The sequence below is a fragment of the Podarcis raffonei genome, chromosome 3 (genome assembly GCF_027172205.1).
Source record: "Podarcis raffonei isolate rPodRaf1 chromosome 3, rPodRaf1.pri, whole genome shotgun sequence".
NCBI lineage: Eukaryota > Metazoa > Chordata > Lepidosauria > Squamata > Lacertidae > Podarcis > Podarcis raffonei.
In genome coordinates, this window is record NC_070604.1 from 118,319,042 (window position 1) to 118,340,720 (window position 21,679).

Consider the following 21,679-nt stretch of genomic DNA (forward strand, 5'->3'; position numbering starts at 1 on the left):
TACTGGACAGAAAAAAGCCCCTTGCCTAGGAACAATGATGCATTCTACTGATTGTCCCCAATATGTTTTCATTAAAGGGCCCCATCTCAGCAGCCTGGCCTCAGACCTTTTTGAGAACACACACAATAGACGTTCTTCTCCAAATAAGAGGTGATTGAGAAAGACTGGTCTAAAGCGTTCTCTAACTTGGTCTCCCAGATGTTGTTGGACTACCGCTCCCATCATACATGACTGCTGCTTCTGCTGGCTATGGATCATGGGAGTTGTAGTCCAGCAATGCCTGGGAACTTCGAGCATCTTAGAACAAAGCCAGTCGCAGGATCGAAAGCGAGTGAACCTGCTTCTCAAATGCTGACCCTCAAACTCTATAGGCTTTTGCACCAACCAGAAGCAAAGAACATGTCTTTCAGTTGTGTGCATTTTGCAATCCACTTTCCACATCAAAGAATCCTGTAAAAACAGATTCCCACTGTGAAAACAAGGCTGCCACCCACAATATGTGTTTTGTTCCTACCACAAAATCCCTTAGCTTAGCTTCTTACAATATAGAAATCTAACCTTTAATGTTTGCCAGAGGGGTGTGTAGTGGGAGAAACGTGTCAAAGGTCTGCTAATTAATTATTATTATTATTATTATTATTATTATTATTATTATTTATTCAATTGATACACCGCCCTATACCCAGAGGTCTCAGGGCGGTTCACAAACAAGACCACAACATATAAAATCAAACCAAAAATAATAACCCAGTAACATCCTTCCAGAAAAGAACCACATTCTAAAAGGGTGTTGGATGTCAGTAAGATCAACCAAAGGCCTGGTTAAAAAGGAACGTTTTTGCCTGGCACCTAAAGGTGTATAATGAAGGCGCCAGGCGAACTTCCCTGGGGAGAGCATTCCACAGACGGGGAGTCACTGCAGAGAAGGCCCTGTTCTAAAACGAGCTGGGGTAAATCCTTGGTAAATATTAGAACTTGCTGTGATTTCTAAATAAGCCCGACTCAAGATAACCACACCATGGACTCTTGTGTTGCTTTGGTCGCTGAATTTGAACAACTTGAATAAAAACGGAAGAAAAAGAGAGCAGGAGGCTTCATTGTAGTATTTTTTTTCTTTCCCTTTTTACTGTCAAAATTCACAAGCAACAAAGAGGCACCTTCAAACACTCTATTTAAAAAACACTCTATGTCAAAAACACAAAAAAAGACGCAGATCCAAACGGGTCTGCAAGAAAGAAATGGAAGGAAAAATATATTAAGACTGACTCCAATGACAGACTTGCCGGTAACCAGTTCCTCCAAAAGAGGAAGGAAAAAATTAGAGGTCTGGAAACTGCAATTTGTTAGACGCTTCAAAGCTAGCAAGTAATTGCTTCCTAGGTGAAATCTTCTGGCTCCAACTTTAATTTGCAAGATTCCAAGCCCTTCTCCAACAGTCCTGGGACATCTATGAGTTCTCCTGTTCCCAAAGGCCAAGGAAATAATAACAGCAGCATATTCCATCCCGCAGCGAAGGGCGTGGCATCCTGGGAAATCTGCTCTCAGTTGTCGCCTGTATGGACGTATTCCTCTGCGGCTTTCGACACGGTGCTCAGGTACTGCCAGCTCAACGCAGCTAAGAGCATCACGCAGGACAGGTAGATGGGAGAGTAATGGGTCCGGGAGACCAGGGCGCCGCTGGGTAGGCTAACGGATCGTACAGAGGCAATGATCTGCTGTATCTTGCTGGAGGAAGGATCTGTACTTGGGATCTTCTGATGGATCTGCGGGAGAGAAGAACCAGCTTTCACTAAGGCAGCATTCATCCAAACAGCTCTGTTACCGTATTTTTCACTCTATAGGACACACTTTTCCCCCTCCAAAAATGAAGGGGAAATGTGTGTGTGTCCTATGGAGCAAATGCAGGCTTCAGGCAGCTATCCGCAAGCCTTCGGAGTGCGGCAGGAGTTCCTGCCGGGCTCCCAAGGCTTGCGGATAGCAGCCTGTTCTGGGGGCTGGGGTCGGGGGAAGCTTGGGCTTCCCCCGTCCCCAGCCCCGCAAGCTCTGGGAGCGGTGGCGAGGTTGCGCACAATCTTGCCACCGCTCCTGGACCTGTTCTGGGGTCGGGGGAAGCTTTTGGGGGAAGCTTGGCTGGGGGGGAAATAATTTTTCCCCCTTTATTTCCCCCCCTAAAAACTAGGTGCGCCCTATGGTCCGGTACGCCCTATGGAGCGAAAAATACGGTATTTATTGTTTAATAACAGCAACACACCAGAAGCGAAGTTTTATTGCCTTAACACACCAGAAGCAAAGTAAAGGTAAAGGGACCCCTGAACGTTAGGTCCAGTCGCGGATGACTCTGGCGTTGCAGTGCTCATCTCGCTTTATTGGCTGCAGGAGCCGGCGTACAGCTTCCGGGTCATGTGGCCAGCATGACTGAGCCGCTTCTGGCGAAGCAGAGCAATGCACGGAAACGCCATTTACCTCCCCGCCAGAGTGGTACCAATTTATCTACTTGCATTTTGACGTGCTTTCGAACTGCTAGGTTGGCAGGAGCAGGGACCGAGCAACGGGAGCTTACCCTGTTGTGGGGAATCGAACCACCAACCTTCTGATCGGCAAGCCCTAGGCTCTGTGGTTTAGACCACAGCGCCGCCCGCGTCCCAGAAGCAAAGTAGCCTTGTCTTATTACAGCAACAAACTAGTAGCAAATTCACCTCAAAACAAATAAAGCAGGTGTGGCGATCACACAGGGCCCCCGGTTTTGTAACTTACCTTGAAATGTTGCTGTATTTTATTCTGTATGTTGGCGTAAGACGCTTTGAGCATGGTTCTACCATGGAAAAGAGGCACAGAAATAAAACCTACGGCGATCATGAACTCACCTCTTCCACATACTGGTACATGATGGCTTTAACAGCCTGCATGTTTGTTGCGTCCATCATCAGAGTGACGGCTTGTCCCTTCCGAATCTTCACCACTCCCCGGAAGACTTGCTGGTTGTTGTAGCAGGCGGCCAACGTGGCGATGGCCATCACCTGGGGACCAGGAGTGGAGGGGGGAGAAGAAGAGAAGTCACAAAAACAATCCTGCTTGATTCTGGGCTATCAAAGGTCACTAGATACATGTTCTCTTGACTTCCATTCATCCCCTTGTGTTATCTGAACTTCATGTGATGTTTTTGGTGTTTCAGTTTGTTGTTATTGTTTTGTAAAATGTATGTATTGTTCTAATAAAGCTTTTTTTTTAAAAAAAGGTCATTAGATACAAATAAATCCAGAGCAATGTACAGCACTCTGCAAAGGAAAGCTTACTAGCACATTTGTAACCTGAAAAAACACAACGTGAAGCAAACACAACTCGAGGTATGACTGTACAGCAGAAAAGCTGCCCAAATCTAAACAGTGCTACTGGAAGGAATTTTGTTTTGTTTTGTTTCCACATATAGCATATATTCAACACAAAAAACAGTGGCAATTTGTTGTTGACAAAGGACGGCTGGACATATAAAGGGCCCCATTACCTTCAGTAGCTTAGGGCCTCATCAAACCTGAATCCGGCCCTGTTAACGGGAGATGAAGGGAAACAGAAGAGCACCTCCGAAGCGGGAGACAGCTTTGCAAGCCACACGCCCCTACCCACCTGCGGAATAGCGCAGAAGTTGAAGACACTCTGGTTCTTCAGGCGGGACAAATACGTCAAGACGTCAGGGACGTGGTGCAAGGCGTTGGTGATGAGCTCATTCATGCACTGAACGGCCTTGTCGATGTTCTCCGGCTTGGTCAGGTCAGACAGCTTCTTCGCGTACTTGCTCCAAACCTGGGAGATACCGAGAAGCTATCAGAGTCATACAACTGGAAGGGACCCCAACGGTCATCTAGTCTTACCCCCGTTGATGCAGGATGTGAACTGAGAGTGGCTATGCAGCCCTGCCCTGAGAATTTCCTCTTCCCACTAGTTCTTTGCTTACGTATTTAAGCTTGTGTGGTGTCTGTCTGTTCGTTTGCAACTTTCATTTTATTCCAGTTTTGTTAAATGATTGGTTTTTATCCGACTCGATACATTTTGTCCCCATTTATTATATATTTATTTCATAAAATCCACACACCACTTTCTTTGTTTAGTTTTAAAAAAGCAAACCTCAAAGGGGTTTACAAAGAGAACAAAGCACTTCCGGGTCAGCGCTGTCGGCGAATGGCGGAGTTCCTCCGATTGGAGGAATGGGCTCCGTGGAATTTGGGTCTTCCCGCCGCGGCGAAGGCGGGGGCCCGCTAGAAATCCCAGGCGGAGGAGCCTGGGAACGTGGGGTTCGGCAGAGCACCAAAAGCGCCTCCCCTACTCGCGGGGAAACCCATTTTGGGGTTCCGGAGCAAAGTGGGGTGAGCAGCGCGGTGCTGCGAACTGACTGCTACTTTCACGGAGGGAAGCCGCACAGCCATCGCCGGAGAGCGCTGACTTTTTCCTGTTGACAATTGGACTTTAAACAAGTACCCGTGAGTAAAAACGGAAAATTGGACCAAGAAATTCTTGAATTAGGCACCGAAGCGGGAAGGTCTAAACAGGAAGTCCGCCTTCTGCTTTTTGTAAATAGACTGAAGCAAAAACCTTACAATCTAATAGCCGGGAAAGTTGTTCTAAAAATTGAAATTTCCTGCATTTACAACTAATAACACCCCCCCCCGGAACCAGGAGAAAGGGGGGGGGGGAATTTGCAGGAGAGAGAGTAAAGGAAAATAAGTTTCCATCGCCCCAAACCTGGGAACGGGGTGTCAGGACAGGAATTCATGGAGAGGTCCATTGATTGAAAGTGGAGCATTTTGACAGATAGTCAAGAAAGAGAAACAAATTAACTTCAATGCTGCTTTCTGCATTTTAAAGAAACCAAGTTTTCGAAAATCGAAAGTAACTTTCCTTTGTTGGATACGTTTCAAAGATGGATACAAATAGAAATTGTGTCCCCTAGAGGGAGCTTGTCAGTTTGTTGCTGCAGTTTATTTGGAGACTTCACAGCTGCGAGATTGAGATCGTGGGACCAGTCGTTTGACCTTGAACAGAAATGTCTCGGGAGGAAGTTTTGGTGTCTGCTCTTGGCAAGACAAATGCTATGCTGGAGCAGTTGCAGGAGAGGATAAATCTGATGAATGAGAAGTTGGACTTAATGACTGCCGTAGCCAGCGAATATGACTTAACGGGAAACAAGCATAAAGAAACTATACAGGGACCAATTCAGGAAACTGGTTCGACTGGGCAAGTCCAAGGGCAGTTAAAGATGGAGGAGGCTGTGACCGTATCTCAAGCAACACGAATGGAGAGAGCTGAAGCCCTGCAGGAGCAAAAGCTGCTGTATTGGAAGATTGAACTTGGAGTGGGCTTGGAAGTGTCTGGAGTTAAGGAGGCTCCTAACTCTGGTGGGACTATGAAACATGTTGACAATTATATTTTGGATGACTATCTTTTGGATTATAATGACGATGATGGGGAATGGGACTGGGGGGAATGGGCTACTTTGAGGAAGGAAAACGGAGATTATTACTGGTTGGAACCCCCCAGAGACCTACCCCTCAAGGAGAAAGGGAAGAAATTAAGGAAGAAACCAACAAAGGGTAAGGAAGAGTGTAAGTACAAACAAGAAGAAGAAAATCTGCAGAAGGGGCATAGAAGAGACTTAAGGGCCTCGGACATAAGGTCACCAGGTTGATGAACTGGATATGGACAGAAAGGACTGACATAACCCGAGACCAGGAAGAAGGGACGTTGGACAAAAACTGGGGGGGGGGAGTTTATATAAAGGGAATTTCTTTTTATTTTTGGAATTAGTGCAATACTAATGAAATATTAGGGGAAATGTTGGAAAGGAATTATTTGGCTTTAGTAAAAAGGATTTAAGGATTTAAGGAGTTATGTATAAATATGGTTTAAATTTTGAATTTTGAAGCTTTTAAGGTAAGATAAAGTTAAACAAATTAAGGTAAACTGAATAACAGAACATGGTAAATGATGGAAACGATTTGTTGAGTTAATTAAATAAGACAGACTGTTAAGACACAATATTTAAATAAGAATTGAGAAATATGGGAAGAATTTGCTGAAACAATGTATTAAGCTAGAATACAAAAAGGGAGGTGTGAGGAGGTCAAGAAACAAGCAGATGAAAAGATGTAATTTGAGAATTGTGTTTTCTTTTTCTTCTTTTTGTTTTATCTTTTTGGGGTTTTTTCTTATATTTTTCTGTTTTCTTTTATATATGTATTTCTGAAATTTTGAATAAATATCATTTTTAAAAAAAATACAAAGAGAACAAAGCAATACAATTATTGGTAAAAACAAAACAAACAAAAAACCTAGCCAAAAGAAACTATTTTAAACGTTGCAGGTGGTGGGGAATTAAATAAATTCGGCAATAAACTAGAAGCAGATCAAAATACCCAGCAACAGCCTACATATCTAGTTCCTTGTGGGGAGGAGGCTTATTGTATATATATTTATTACTTTTATTTACTTATTAAATTTCTGTACTGCCCGTCACCCAAGGAAAGTTTTTAATGACTGATTTATTATTATTATTTTTAGATATGTTTTAAACTGCCTAGAGTGGCTGGGAAAACCCAGCCAGATGGGCGGAGTATAAAAATTATTATAATTATTATTTATTATTTTATAAAAACCACAAAATACATACCATAGTATCACAGCCCTTTTTTAGGGAAGTTTTTAATATTTGATGTTGTTGCTTTTTTATTACTGATATTGGTGTTCTGTTGGGAGCCACCCAGAGTGGCGGGGGAAACCCAGCCAGATGGGCAGGGTATAAATAAATTATATATCACCATCATCATCAAATAAAGACAATACCCTGCCACACACATAAGAGTTTAAAAGGCCATAGGTTGTTTAATTAGGCAAAGGCCTGGGAGAAGAGGAATGTTTTTGCCTGGCATCTAAAGATATGCCAGGCGAGTCTCTCCACAAGTGGGGAGCCACCACGGAAAAGGCCCATTTCTCATGTTCCATCAAAACAGGTGGTCTCCATCCCCTGGACCAAATGTCACAGCTTTCCCTCTCTTCTCTCTTGTCGCCCCTTGCTTTACCTCTTTGGGCCAAAACTCCCGGCCTTCAAGCTCATCCTCCAAGTAGTCCCGGATGATGTTGACTTTCTGCAGGAAAACCCCCAGGGAGTTGGCCAGCTCCGTGTCCTGCCCGACAATGGGGTCTTCCAGCTTTGACGCAGAAAAGAGCTGGGACAGGCCAATGCCCACCAGGCCAGCGACGTAATGGCAATACTAGAGAGAGAAATCAACCAATCAATCCTAGCTATAGCATGGGTTTTTTTGTTTAATCTACTTATTAAAAGAGCTGCAGCACTTGAGGCTTTCCATCTCCCTCCTTTGTCTGGCACACGGTAAGGGAGGGTTTGCATAAGCACAAACATGACTGCCAGTTTTCCACATCAATGAAAAAAAGCATTACGGCGTAAATCTCAAAAGAATTTCTTATTGTTTTGCTTTTGCTATTTATTTTGCGTTTTTGTTTTTGAGGCCTTTTCAGTTCATTTGTTTTTGCGACTGCGTGGAACGCAGTTCAGCTACTTGTGTGACTGTGCGACTGACTTCAGGTGTCTTTTAAAAATAGGATAGCTGCTTATTTCCTTGACATCCGATGGGAGGGTGTTCCACAGTGTGGGCGCCACCACCGAGAAGGCCCTCTGCCTGGTTCCCTGTAACCTCACTTCTCGCAATGAGGGAACCGCCAGCAGCAATTGGAACAGGACAACGCAATAAAGAATAAGAAACACCCCAAGGAGCAAGGGGCGCACAATTTTGCCCGCCAACTGCTAAACCTATTAAGGACATTCCACACTGCAAGTTGGATCCATTTTGGCACATTTCCTGAACACACAGGTTTCAGCCCCAAGTAGATTCCCTGGGGACCCCTTCCCAAGTCTACTCACCTGGTCCCACTCCTTCTCAGAATCCACCTTCTTCTCCAAAAACTCAGCCATCCCCAGACCCATCTTGTGGCAGATGTCAGCAATCACATCTCGGTATATCTTTGCCAGGTTGCGGAACTCCAAGGAGATCTAAGGCGATAACCACAAGTGACAGGAGGAAACGAAATGAGCCAGTTCAAAACAAGGGTAAGGATGAAGTTTCTGCATTTAAGGGAAACGGACCTATACACCTCTTTCTAGGGCCAAAATGTAACCAGTGTGACAAAGGGTAACCAGTTTGATAGTAGGCACAGGTCTACTCAGAAGTCAAGTCCCATCCAGTTCAGTGGAGCTTGCTCCCGGGAAAGCGGTTATGGGATTGCAGACAAAGAGCCCAGGAATTATAGCAACTTGAAGGCAGGGGTGGAGATCCTACAGTATTGGACTACAACTCCCATCATCTCTCATCACTCACTAGGACTGATGGGAACTGGAGTCTGTAATATCTAGAGGGCCACAGTCTCCCTCGCCCCTTGGTTCAGGACCAGATTATTGTCCAGCCGCAACTTTAAGGATGCATTTGATGTCGTAACTTTTCCAAGACACCAATTGTCGAATCTTGCCTTCGCACTAATAGGGAACCAGCAGCTTTGCCTCTGACATTACTCACAAATTCTAAGAAACCCAAAATGTCAGTGTGGTTTTGAAACCAGTGGTTAAAATCAGGTCAGTTGTGAAAGATCTAGCTCGCCATCTTGATGGGACCCAACTAGAAGAATAGCAAACCAAGCGGATGGACTATGCCGAAATGGCAAAGTTGACCGGAAAACTCGGGAATCAAGAAGATAAAAACTTTACAAAAGAATGGGGAAAATTTATAAGCTATTTAAAAAGACTACTGTAAGCAGATGGAAACACTGGAAGGATTTTGATTTCACTTTAAAATGATTTTTAAAAAAAACCAGAACAAAATTTGCACATCTCAAAATGGCACCCAACTGCATCCAAACACACATGGAAACCTGCTCTTCATTCTCAGGAAATTTAGCTATATCTCAAGAGGCGTCCAAATACTTAGCAATCAGGCGAGCAACTTCCCAGAACGTGCAGTAGTTAGACCCATCTAAGACCTGTGTTTATCCCTTGAAGACTGAAGCATCATAGGAGGCACTTAATTGAATTCGGGGGCCACACTGTTGTTCCCCCCCCGGCACCTTAAAAGTGCTGCTAAACTCCCTTGAGAAGAGATGGCTCAGAAAGAGACCATCATAAAACCAACTTCCTATCTGCTGCCAGCAAGCACCCATTTTGCAGATACTATAGCAAACTGGCAATGTCAGGATTTGCACAGCTAACTTAAAAAGACCGCATGAACACGAGACCAACTGGCCAAATTGCTAACCGTCGGGAAGTCTTCTAAAACTTGCTTGTCCTTCTCATTGCTGTCCATGTATTTCCAGTCCGGCTGATACAGGTAGGAGTGGAAGTTGTGGAGCATGGGGACCTTGGTTTCCAGGTTGATCGTCATGTCGTCCTCGATCGTGTCCAGGGCTCGGAGCACCAGGTAGAAGATGCACACGGCATGGCTAAGGACGAGGAGGAAAGAGGTCTGAGCTGAAGGACTCTCCTAGCACAGGGGGTGGAACACACACCTTGCAAGCAGGTGGCTTCCCACGTTCGAACCCTGGCATCTCCAAAAAAGGCTGGGAAAGTCCTGCTTGAGAGCTAATAGAATAATCAAATTGGAAGGGACCCTAAGGGTCATCTAGTCCAACCCCCTGCTGCCAGTCAGTGTGGGCAGAACTGAGTTGGATGGAACGATGGTCTGACTCAGTAAAGGGCAGCTTCCTATGTCTCCATAGGTCCTAAAGAGACAGGATATTATTTAGGGCTGCCTCTGAGACCGTTTTAGGAACGCGGGTGGCGCTGTGGGTTAAAACACAGAGCCTAGGACTGGCCGATCAGAAGGTCGGCGGTTCGAATCCCCGCAATGGGGTGAGCTCCCATTGCTCGGCCCCTGCTCCTGCCAACCTAGCAGTTTGAAAGCACCTCAAAGTGCAAGTAGATAAATAGGTACCGCTCCGGCGGGAAGGTAAACAGCATTTCTGTGCGCTGGTCTGGTTCGCCAGAAGCGGTTTAGTCCTGCTGGCCACATGACCCGGAAGCTGTACGCCGGCTCCCTCGGCCAGTAAAGCGAGATGGATCTAATGGTCAGGGGTCCCTTTACCTTTACCTAAGACTGTTTGGTAGCCATCTATCCACCCACAACACAGAATACTCTACTCTGACCGGCAGCAGCTCTCTCCTGCCACCTGGCTCTTTCTACCTGGAGATGGAACCTGGCTTCTTCTGCACACAAAGCAGGTGCCTGGACCACGGAGCGAGGTCCCTTCTCCCCAAAGCATGTGCTACCAAGAGGTCACTCCTCCCCACAAACCAGGCCTTAGATTGGCCTATGAAATTATGGGAAGGCAAGGAGGAGAGAGAGAGAACATTGTGTTCGGCAACTTCAGCCAGCGTGAAAGCTCTGTGGATCATTCGTTTCTATTAGGAGGGATTGCAGCACACAGCTGCAAATAAAGGAACCGAGTATCGGCTCCAGATTAGCCTCCCGGTGCAACTCAAGAGTGCCAGCATCAACCTTGCAGAACCTAAAGAGAGCTGCATCAGTCCAGGGGCCCATCTAGTCTGGGCATCCTGTCCCCTACGGGGAAGCCAAGAAACCATCCAAGAGACCATCATGGCTGCAGCATACTAATAATAATAATAAAAATCATTTATACCCCGCCCTCCCCGGCCAAAGCCGGGCTCAGGGCGGCTAACAACAGTAAAAATTACAGTAAAAACATAATGGGGGGGGGACGGACCAATTTAAAATACAGGTTAAAATGCAGCCTCATTTTAAAAGTAGCCCATAGATCAAAACCATAAGGGGAGGGAAACATAAGGGTCAGACTGAGTCCAAACCAAAGGCCAGGCGGAACAGCTCTGTCTTGCAGGCCCTGCGGAAAGATGTGAAGTCCCGCAGGGCCCTAGTCTCTTGTGACAGAGTGTTCCACCAAGTCGGGGCCAGTACTGAAAAGGCCCTGGCCCTAGTTGAGACCAGTCTAACCACCTTGTGACTTGGGACCTCCAAAATATTGTCATTTGTGGACCTTAAGGTCCTCTGCGGGGCATACCAGGAGAGGCGGTCCTGTAGGTTTGTGGGTCCTAGGCCCACCCATGCCACCCATTTGCAGTTTCCACAACTGGAATTCTGCAGCAGACAGCCTCTGACTGTGGAGGCAGCGCACAGGGCTGGTTGATATCTAAGTTTCAACATCATGATCTATAACCAGCTAAACATCATAATATGCCGATATATAACCATGTCTGAAATAAGGATGGAGCTATGTAGAGGCATTGGCTAGCTTCACGGTTTTTCCTGTATTGTGACTTTTGCCAAGACCTGCTCTTGTGATTTGCTGCCCCTGAGAGATATGAGCCAGCAGAGTTAACAGAGGCTGCAGGAACTGAGAGAAACATTGGATGGCTTCATGGTTTTTCCCGCATGGTGATTGTTGCACGCACACATCATGATTCGCAATACAGTGGTACCTTGGTTCTCGAACTTAATCCGTTCCGGGATTCTGTTCGACTCTGGAAACCGTTGGAAAACGAAGGTGTGGCTTCCAATTGGTTGCAGGAGCTTCCTGCCCTCAAATGAAAGCTGCGTCGGACGTTCAGTTTCCAAAAAACACTTGCAAACCGGAACAGTTACTTCCAGGTTTGCAGCGTTTGGGAGTCGATTTGTACGGGAGGCAAGCCGTTCGAGTACCAAGGTACCACTGTATATTGCCAGGTCAATAACTGATATGGCGATATGGACTTCAAACCGGTTTTGGACAATATATTCTTATCTTATTTAACTTTCAAAAATGCAGTCCAATTCTTTGCTATTACGATCACAGATCAGCCCCACTTTCCTGGATGAAACACTTCATTTTGATATATTTAACTGCACCAGCTTGTTAAATGGGCAGCAAGACTGGGTCACCCTCTGCAGTCTGGCTGAAGCAATTTGCAGAAACCTCCTGCATTTTTTTACCCCACGCAGACAAACACACACTCCGCTATGTATAGGGAACGGAGTCATTGTCTGCACTTCGCCTTTCATTCTTTCTCAGAGACGACTAAATTAAAGTTAATTGCTCTGGAGCAAATCCATGTGTACCCATAAAACAAGGCTGAGGAGGAGGACCGTTTGCGGTGATACAAAGGGCAGCTCAGAGAATATCTTGAACTTGCTAAGATGCAACAGGTGTGTGCTGTGCCAGAATAGGCTGTGAAAGACACAGGCCCAGAGCAAGTAACAGCAAACGTTCAGAATTCAAATAGACAAAATGCAGAGCATGTCAGGGAATTCCAAGAGGTCCAAAGCCAACGATTTAACAGAATCAATTCAATATTTACAGCAACAAAAAAGCAATCTAGATTTCAGTAGGGGCTAGACTGCATGCTGCTGGCTCCCAGATCCTTACTCCAGAGGAGACTGGCATTGCACCAGCAAAAGGCAAATGTGAAAGCAGGATGCTGGACTAGGTGAGCCGCTGGCTTATTGAGCAAGCTGTTCTTATGGTCTTAAGAAAGGTTGATGCTACAAGTTTGAGAATTGCACCAGGAGAATTGCACCAGGAGGCTAAGCCAGATGCAATTCCTTCCTGGAATTGCGTTTTCACCGCCTCCTAAGAAATGGACATCGGATCTTTTTAAGTTGGTGGAAGCTGCCAAACCACGATGTTCCCTTGATTTCACAGGCCAACCCAAAACCTTGTTTGGGGGAGGAGCTGTCTGCTCAGCAAGCAGAGCACATGCTCTGGGACCTCCCTCCATGCTAAGGGCACTGCTGTTTGGCATGCAGAAGGACCCAGGTGCAACACCCACCATCTGCTGGGGAGAGCCATTGCTGGTCAGAGCTGACAGCCCTGGGCAGTCAATGGAGAAAACAGCCCAACCAAGCAAAGGCTGCCTTACACAGAACCACAGAGCTGGAAGGAACCCCTAAGGGTGATCTAGTCCAACCCCCTGCAATGCAGGAACTGCAATGGCAAAACCTCTATTGAAAAATTTAATAAATAATAATAAATAAAAACCTCTGACCATTCTATATATTTCCAAGGGTCCCTGGATTTACAGAAACAGTCCTGGTTTCTGATTTGATCCCAGAATGTCCCCATTTTCCTTAACATGTCTCTATCATAGCTGTCAATGTTTTCCTTTTTTTAAGGGAAATTCTCTTATTCCAAATAGGATTCCTCGCAAGAAAAGGGGAAAGTTGATAGCTATGGTCTCTATTTTCATCAGAGAAATGTTAGAGGGTGTGGAGTTAGCCAACCCCTAAGCCATCTGAAGGCAGCACTGTATAGGGAAGTTTAATGCTTTGTTATGTTTTTATATATGCGGGAAGCTGCCAAGAGTGGCTGGGGTACATAACAACAACAACAATAATAATAATATATTATTATTATTATTATTATTAATACCCCACCCATCTGGCTGGGCTTCCCTACTCACTCTGGGCGGCTTCCAACATAATATTAAAATACAGTAATGCATCAAACATTTAAAGCTTCCCTAAACAGGGCTGCCTTCAGATGTCTTCTAAAAGTCTGGTAGTTGTTGTTCTCTTTGACATCTGGTGGGAGGGCGTTCCACAGGGTGGGTGCCACTACCGAGAAGACCCTCTGCCTTGTTCCCTGTAACCTCACTTCTCGCAGGGAGGGAACCGCCAGAAGGCCCTCAGCGCTGGACCTCAGTGTCCGGGTAGAAGGATAGGGGTGGAAACGCTCCTTCAGATATACTGGACCGAGGCCGTTTAGGGCTTTAAAGGTCAGCACCAACACTTTGAATTGTGCTCATCAGAGAAATGTTGGAGAGTACAGTATTACAAGCCAGCCTTTCTGAACCTTGTGCCTCCGGAAGAGTTTAGGACTCTCTCAGCTCCCCAGCCAGCATGTTCAGCACCTGGGGGCTGGTGGGAGTTGTAGTCTAGCAAGAGGTCGCCAGATTGCAGGAAAACCTACCCACGCTTTGCAACGCTGAAACTTCCAGGCTCCAGCCCCGCAGGCGGTGCCAAGCGGAGCACAGGAGCAAAGCTTCTTTTTTTCGCGATCACTCGGAGCGCACTGCCTGGCACAGGACTTCGATTCGGATTTCACTCCTCCCCCAAGGGGAGGGGAAAAACCCACGAAACTTGCAGCCATAACAAAACCCGTGCACACGCACGGTTAACCCTTTCCTTGCCAGACCAACGCAGTTAACCCTTTCCATCCTTAGCAAGCGTGCAAGCTTGCCCGCCCCTCGCTCCCTGCGCCCCGCACCCGCCCGGGCCCCGGGGAACTCACCGCAGCTCCCCGTCGAGGGCTTGGATGACGGCGGCGAAGCTCCGGCTGGTCTGGTTCAAGTACTGGTAGCAGCGGCGGAGGCTGTCGCTGAGCGAGTCCTGCAACAAGAGCACAGAGGGCGGCGGCGCGCTCAGGAAACGGGTCCCCCGGGAAGCCAGCGGCGGCGGAGCCTGGGGCTGCTGGAGGCGGTGCGGGCCGGACGCCGAGCGCACCCGGCCCCCGGCCCAGCAGCAGCTGCTGCAGCCGCCGCCCGGCCCCGATCCTCCTGCTGCTCCTCCAGCACGGGGCGGGGAAAGGGCCAAAGTACGCTTGAAAAGGGAGGTTGCGGCTTTGGAGGGGCCGCTGGCCATGGAGAGGGAACGAGGGGCGCGCCCGGGCGCACGGCTCAGCGGGCCAGCAGCGCGGCCCCCGCCTGGCCCCGTGCCATGGGCGCGGGGGAAAGGATCCGGGGCGCGCGCAGCCAGAGGGGAAGCGGACACACCCACCGCCCCTTCCCTCGGCGGGGAGGGAAGACAGCCGAGGCCGGCCCGCCTCCTTCCCTCCCCGGGCGCCGCGCCGCGCCTGGCCGACTTAACCAACCCCGAGCGCTCCCTGCAGGCTCTTTGCAAAAGCGCCCTGGGCGAAACAAACTCCAGCTTTTCCTTTCCTCCTCCTTTCCCTTCATTCAAGGGGAAAGAGATCCCCCACCCCACGCCACGAAAGCGCAGCGGGATCCACAGCGCGATCCTAGGCACTTTTAAATTGCCATCTCGTTTCTTGCCGTGTTCGAATCTCCCACCTTTCCCCAACAGCCGGAGGTTCTTCTCCTGCTCCCGGCGTTATCCTCGCAACCACCAACCCCGCGAGGTGGGTCAGGCTCCGAGTGGCGAGAGACTGCGTGCGGACCTGAACCCGGGTCTCACGCGGTCGGGGTCCTAGTCCGACGCCTTAACCACTAAACAGCACTTGGGCTTTACCGTTTGCGCGTCTTGGAGCGCATGGAGACTCCTGCGTAACCTAACGACACTGCTTTTATTATTTCGATTGTTACTTGCTAAATTTCTATGCTGTCCTTCCTCTTAGGATCAGGGGGCAGATTTCAGTATAAAAAAATCACAGAAAGACATGACAAACGTTTTCTCCCCATACCCATGCCGAATTTAAAATGTCCTAGTTTGCTAAATTAGCCAAAGGCCTGGTAGAAGAGGTATGGTTTTGCCTGGCACAGTATTGAATATGCGGCTAATAACGAAAACAGCCTTATAAAACTTTTTGCTTGACTTAAACTGAGTATCGCCTTTTATCCAAATAGCAGCCCGGCGTAAGAAGTTGAGTTATTTGGTTGTTGCTTTGTATGCATTGCTTGAACACCAGCTTCTAGGAGCAGGGTGGGATGGTTCATTAGTTATGTGCTGAAATAATTTAATAACATTTATTTAAAGATTGTGTCTTTGCTGAGAAGCAAGTCCCTCTGAGCTTCCTGGCACTTACTTTCCTAGGGCTTAAGTCCCCTGCTGGCTTTTCCTACTTGCCAAGTTAGTGCCAGAGCTGTTCAGCGATGCTGTCTTCAGAGTCAAGATGCCAACTGCTCCACTTAAATGTTGGCGTCTCATGAACCCAGTGTTGGGGGGGAGGAAATCTGTGATTTGGGCCTTCAACTCCCATCATTGTGCGAGCACACAGAAATATACACACCACCAGAAGTGAACACGGATGACAAGAGAGGTAGCCCCACAAAGACCTAGTGGAGAGGATTCAGCAGGGCTGACATCTGCACCCTGGGGGCATTCCCGGGCTCCAATACCTCTCCCCGTATGAACTGCCCTGAACCCCGCAATCATCATCTGAACTCCTTCTTTGTGTGCCTCCTCCATGAGATCTGGAGGGTGGCAACACAAGAACGGGCCTTTTCTGTGGTGGCTCCCCGCTTGTGGGATGCTCTCCTCAGGGAAGTTTGCCCAGCACCTTCATTGTATATCTTTAGGCGCCCGGGGAAAACATTCCTCATCTCCCAGGCCTCTGGCTAATTAAACCATCTCTGGCCTTTAAAGAGGGTGTGTGTGTTACTGTTTGTTACTATTTTTGTATTTTTATGTTCTAAACCGTCCTGTGATCCTCAGATGAAGGAAGCTCCCACACCTACTGTCTGCTAGCAGTGGCTGGGTCCACAGAGTCACACTCACAGAGTTTCAAATTTCCTACAAGATCCCAGAGCACCCAATGTGGCATCACCTTGGAGCACTGTGGGAAAAGGACATGATGGCGGGTCCCCAGTCTCAGCTGCTCCCACCAGGATGCACAGACTGGCAAGTTGCCAGGGAACCCTGCAGACACAGAGCCAGCCCTGGGACTCAGCCAGACCTTGGCCAGCTAACCCTTTGCACTAAAAGCAGGGCTGGGGAACCTCGGACCCCGGGGTGTGTGTGCTAAACGTGGCTCTCAATCTGGCCCCCAAGGCTTTCCCCAGCCAGTGGGCCCACTCAACCCAAGGGTTGTGTTCCTTTTTGGTCTGGCCAAAACCCCCTTTGACTTGCCTGGATGAAGGATGCAGAGTGGTCTGTGAAATGTGCCTGTAAAAGTTGCTTACCATGCAAAGGGGGAAATTACCGTATTTTTTGCTCTATAAGACTCACTTTTTCCCTCCTAAAAAGTAAGGGGAACTGTGTGTGCGTCTTATGGAGCGAATGCAGGCTTAACAGCTATCCCAGGAGCCATAACAGCAAGATGAATTGCTGCTTTCACTGCACAGCGAACCCTCTTGCTGTTCTGGCTTCTGAGATTCAGAATATTTTTGTTCTTCTTTTCCTCCTCCAAAAACTAGGTGCGTCTTGTGGTCTGGTGCGTCTTATAGAGCAAAGAATACGGTATATTTGTTGCTTCTGCCCCCACCCATTTGGCATTTGGGCCTCCCCCCGGAAAGGGAATGTAGCCCCACATTAAAGGAAATGGGTGTGTGGATACTCTGCACATCCTATGAGCAGAAGGAGAATGCACAATTCCTGCCTTTTCTCTTTAAATTAAATCTTCTGCTCTGGAATCATCAGAAAGAACTAGCAGCAGGAGGGTCGGGTGTTGGGCAAGGACCTGGGAGACCAGGGTTCAAATTCCCACTCAGCCATGAAGCTCACTGGATGACCTTGGGCCAGTCACTGCTTCTCAGCCTAACCTACACCTCAGCCTTGTTGTGGAGATTAAATGGGGAAGGGGAGAACCACATTAAGCTCCTTGGAGGAAAAAGCTTCGGCAAAAATGCAAGAAATAAGTGCAGCAGATAAATAAAAAATAAATATAACCACAAGGGTTTTACTTAATTGCCTTCCATTTTCAAAGATTTCTTGGAGAATTTGGGGCAATGTGAAACAGCAATGAGGCGAGGGAGTTGTGCAGGAAAGTTTGGATCGCACCTCACTGCACCTGGCATTCAAAGTAGCCCCCCACCCAGCTGCTACTACAAGAAGAAATTTCCATCAAGTGCTCCAAAACAGCAGTTCCAGCACAGTGCGATTTGGCCCAAGATCCTGCTGGAGATATTTGGTGGGGGGAAAGGGCTTTTCGCTTTAAAGAAGAGAGAAAGGAAGAGAAAGGAAGAAAACGGAACAAAACCATTTGTCCAGAGGACAGGCAAGTTGACTGCACATATAAAGTCATAATAAATATAATTGATACCTTTCATAAAATCTGACAGGCAGCAATTCATAATTAAGGTGCAAGAATGCTTCGTCATATCATGAACCAATAGTGATGGTCCAATTTAAGACCTGTCTGGCACCGTAATTTCACAATATAGCATTTTATTTGATTGCTATAAATTAATATTTTTTCCAATTATTTCTTGTCTGTCTTTGTTCCTGCCTCCCCTGCTCCAAATCCTGCATGTCTGACATTAGACTGTGGACTTTGGGAAACAGTATGAATCCATTGTCTCTGGCTAAACGGCTGCAATTAATAGACTAAAGTCGTGTTTTAATATGTCTGAAAATAATTTACAGATTTCAGAGTCTCTCCAGGCCTCCCCCCCTTCTGAAACCATTATTTCTTCTCTCACTCCCTTGACAAAGTAGAAGCATGGAGCAGGAAAAAACAGAATGGGAAAAGAGAAAATAAGACATACACCCCATACAACAACTCCTCATCTCCATCTTTTTCTATTACCGGTCTATTTTATCTATTAAAAAAATATTTTTATTCTGCTTTTGTGCCCGAACATGAGCGACTCGAGGAGAGTCACAACCAATCCAATAAAAAAGCATGCCAAGCTGATGTTTTCGCCACTGAGCTACAGCCCCTTCCCAAACGATGTTTGGGCAGCACCGCTAAATAGAACTTCCATGTTCAGAGGCAGAGTATCACTTAATATGCCAGTTGCTGGAGGGCGGGAAAAACATTGTGGGAATGCAATTTCCTTAATGGCTTGATGATGGGCTTCCTGGAAGTGTCTGGCTGGCTGCTATGCGGTCTTTTGGCCTATAAGGTCCTTTGGCCGCTGGGAGCAACAAGATACTGAACCATCAGAGACTGGCAGTGCTCTCCAGAGTTTCAGACGGGAACATTTCCAGTCCTGCTTAAGAGACACTGAGCATCGACCCTGGGACACTTCAGGCACTGTAACCACCAAGCTAAGGGCCTTCCAAGCCAGCAAAATTAAAAACCAGGGAACAAGCAAATTAAAAACCAGGGAACAAGACAACCCATTCTTTCCACACCCATTCAACACAGTGCACTGTCGCTCACTCACCTGGTCCATCTTGGGCATCACCGTCTTGTAGCCTCCCATCTTAAACCTCACCAGGTTATAGAGCTCCTCTGGGTGGCCCAGCCATCTCTTGAACAGCTCCATCAGCTTCCAGTCTCACCTGTCAATTTGTGGGTGTACAGAGCGATAAGATTTAATGAGGACCTGCCCTGCCCAGCCTTCTCCCCAAATCCCTCTTTTTTTCTCCACCCTTTGGAACCAACAATTTCCTTTTCTCCTTTTAATTCTTTTTTCCGCTCCCACTCCCAATTTCTTATTCCTCCTCCTCCTCCACCTGGCTTCATTCCCCTACTCTAGCCTTCCCCTCACCTTTTACTTTCCTTTTTACCCACTCTTCTTCCCACCCACCTGTCTCCTGACTTAATTCACCCCCTTCTAGATCCCAACCCACCCTTAAGCCTCCCTCTCCCTGGTTTCTAGTTCCTTTGATGTCGTCCCAATCCCTCCCTACCTATGATCCTGCTGTGTTTCTCTTTCCCACCTGCCTTAATTCGCCCCTTCTATATTCCTGCTTTACCTTACCTGGTGGTTTCTAGTCCCTATGAGATCTTTCCCTCCCCTTGCTCTACCTACCTATATACCAACTTAGGACACTGCTCTGCACCATCCCACCCAGACCCTCCTTGGAGGTTTCTAATCCCTATTACGTCTTCCCACCCCTCCCTCCCTGTGATCCTGTAATTTTCCTCTGTCCCACCCACCCCCCCCGGCTTAATTCACTCCTTCTCTGTCCCCCTAACCTTACCCTCCCTGGAGGGTTTCTAGTCCCTATGAGGTCTCCCCACTCCCCTTCCCCCACCTACCTACCTACCTACCTGTGACCCCACTGTTTCCCTCCTGCCCCACCCCGCCCCCACCTTATTTCGCCCACCCTTACCGTCTCCTTGGGAGGGTTTCTAGTCCCTATGAGGTCTTCCCTCCCCATACCGACCTACCTGCCTACCTAACTACCTGTGACCCTGCCGTTTCCCTCCTGCCTCCACCCCGCCCCCTGCCTTATTTTGCCCCATCTGTCTCCCCCTGCCCACCCTTACCGGCTCCTTGGGAGGGCTTCTAGTCCCTATGAGGTCTTCCCTCCCCATACCTACCTGCCTACCTACCTGTGACCCTGCCATTTCCCTCCTTCCCCCCACCTTATTTTGCCCCATCTGCACCCCCCCGCCCACCCTTACCATTTCCTGCGAGGGTTTCTAGTCCCTATGAGGGCTTCCCTTCCCTCCCCCTACCTACTTAACTACCTGCGACCCCGCTGTTTCCCTCCTCCCCCCCACTCCGCCCCCCCGCCTTATTTCGCCCACCCTTACCATCTACTTGAGAGGATTTTTAGTCCCTATGTGGTCTTCCCTCCCCATACCTACCTGCCTACCTACCTACCTGTGACCCCGTCGCTTCCCTCCTGCCTCCCACCCCGCCCCTGCCTTATTCCGCCCCATCTGCACCCCCCACCCACCCTTACCGTCCCCTTGGGAGGGTTTCTAGTCCCTATGAGGTCTTCCCTCCCCATACCTACCTGTGACCCTGCCGTTTCCCTCCTGCCCCCACCCCTCCCAACTTAATCCGCCCCATCTGCACCCACCCTTACCGTCTGCTTGGGAGGGTTTCTAGTCCCTATGAGGTCTTCCCTCCCTCCCCCTACCTACCTACCTACCTACCTGTGACCCCGCCCTGCCCCTGCTGTATTTTGCCCCATCTGTCTCCCCCTGCCCACCCTTACCGTCCCCTTGGGAGGGTTTCTAGTCCCTATGAGGTGTTCCCTCCCCATACCTACCTACCTACCTGTGACCCCGCTGTTTCCCTCCTCCCCACCTCTTATTTTGCCCCATCTGCACCCCCCTGCCCACTCTTACCGTCTCCTTGGAAGGGTTTCTAGTCCCTATGAGTCCCTGGCGGCTCCTCTTCCTCCCTCCCCGCCCGTACAGCCTCCTCTGCCGAGATGCCCGGGCAGCCCCGAAGAAAGCGCATCGCCATCCTCCCTCCTCTGCCCCTCCCCTCCTGTCCCCTCAACGGCCGTCCCCTAGCAGCAGCCAATCAGCGGGCGCCGCACCCGGCTCGGAGGGCCGGTAGGCAGCCCGGTGGCCGCGCGGCGCTGGCGCCAGGGCCGCGTCGCCCAATGAGGCCGTCGCGGGGGCTGGCGTGACGGCCGCTCGGCGCCTCCGGATTGGCTCGGAGGCGGCATGGGTGAAGATGGGGCGGGGCGGGGCTTCGCGAGCTGCCGGGTTCCTTAAAGGGGCCGCGCGCGCGCCCGCTCGCTCTTGCGCCGCCGCTTCTTCCTCGTTCCATCATCCTTGCAAAGGTTGCGTGTGACCCCCAGGATCGCTGTGGGGCGAGTAAGGGTGAACGCAGAGACACGCAAATAAGCACAAAGGCAATGGTGCAATATATCTAGAGGCGATGGTGCAATAGGAAACGTGACGTGTGTTCACAAACAGCCAGGAATATCTGTGTTATGTGCAATCTAAATCTCGCCTCGTGGGTACCTGATAATTAAGCTGCGCTACTGCTACTGAGTTACTGCTACGAAGATCATGGCCACTGGTCCCATCACCTCCTGGCAAATAGAAGGGGAAGAAATGGAGGCAGTCAGAGATTTTACTTTCTTGGGCTCCATGATCACTGCAGAGGGTGACAGCAGCCACGAAATTAAAAGACGCCTGCTTC

The 21,679-nt window shown here is 48.6% G+C and overlaps 1 protein-coding gene across 1 annotated transcript; it reads right to left on the reverse strand.

Annotated features, from left to right (window-relative positions):
- Nucleotides 1–1,169: 1,169 nt before the first annotated feature.
- Nucleotides 1,170–20,992, reverse strand: FDFT1 (farnesyl-diphosphate farnesyltransferase 1). Its single transcript, XM_053383730.1, has 9 exons — nt 20,869–20,992; nt 19,004–19,121; nt 14,290–14,387; nt 9,309–9,492; nt 7,928–8,056; nt 7,068–7,259; nt 3,622–3,798; nt 2,865–3,017; nt 1,170–1,763 (listed from the first exon to the last, which is right to left on the reverse strand). The coding sequence occupies exons 2-9, from the start codon at nt 19,103–19,105 to the stop codon at nt 1,542–1,544; spliced, it is 1,257 nt and encodes a 418-aa protein (XP_053239705.1). The 5' UTR covers nt 19,106–19,121; nt 20,869–20,992; the 3' UTR covers nt 1,170–1,541.
- Nucleotides 20,993–21,679: the final 687 nt, after the last annotated feature.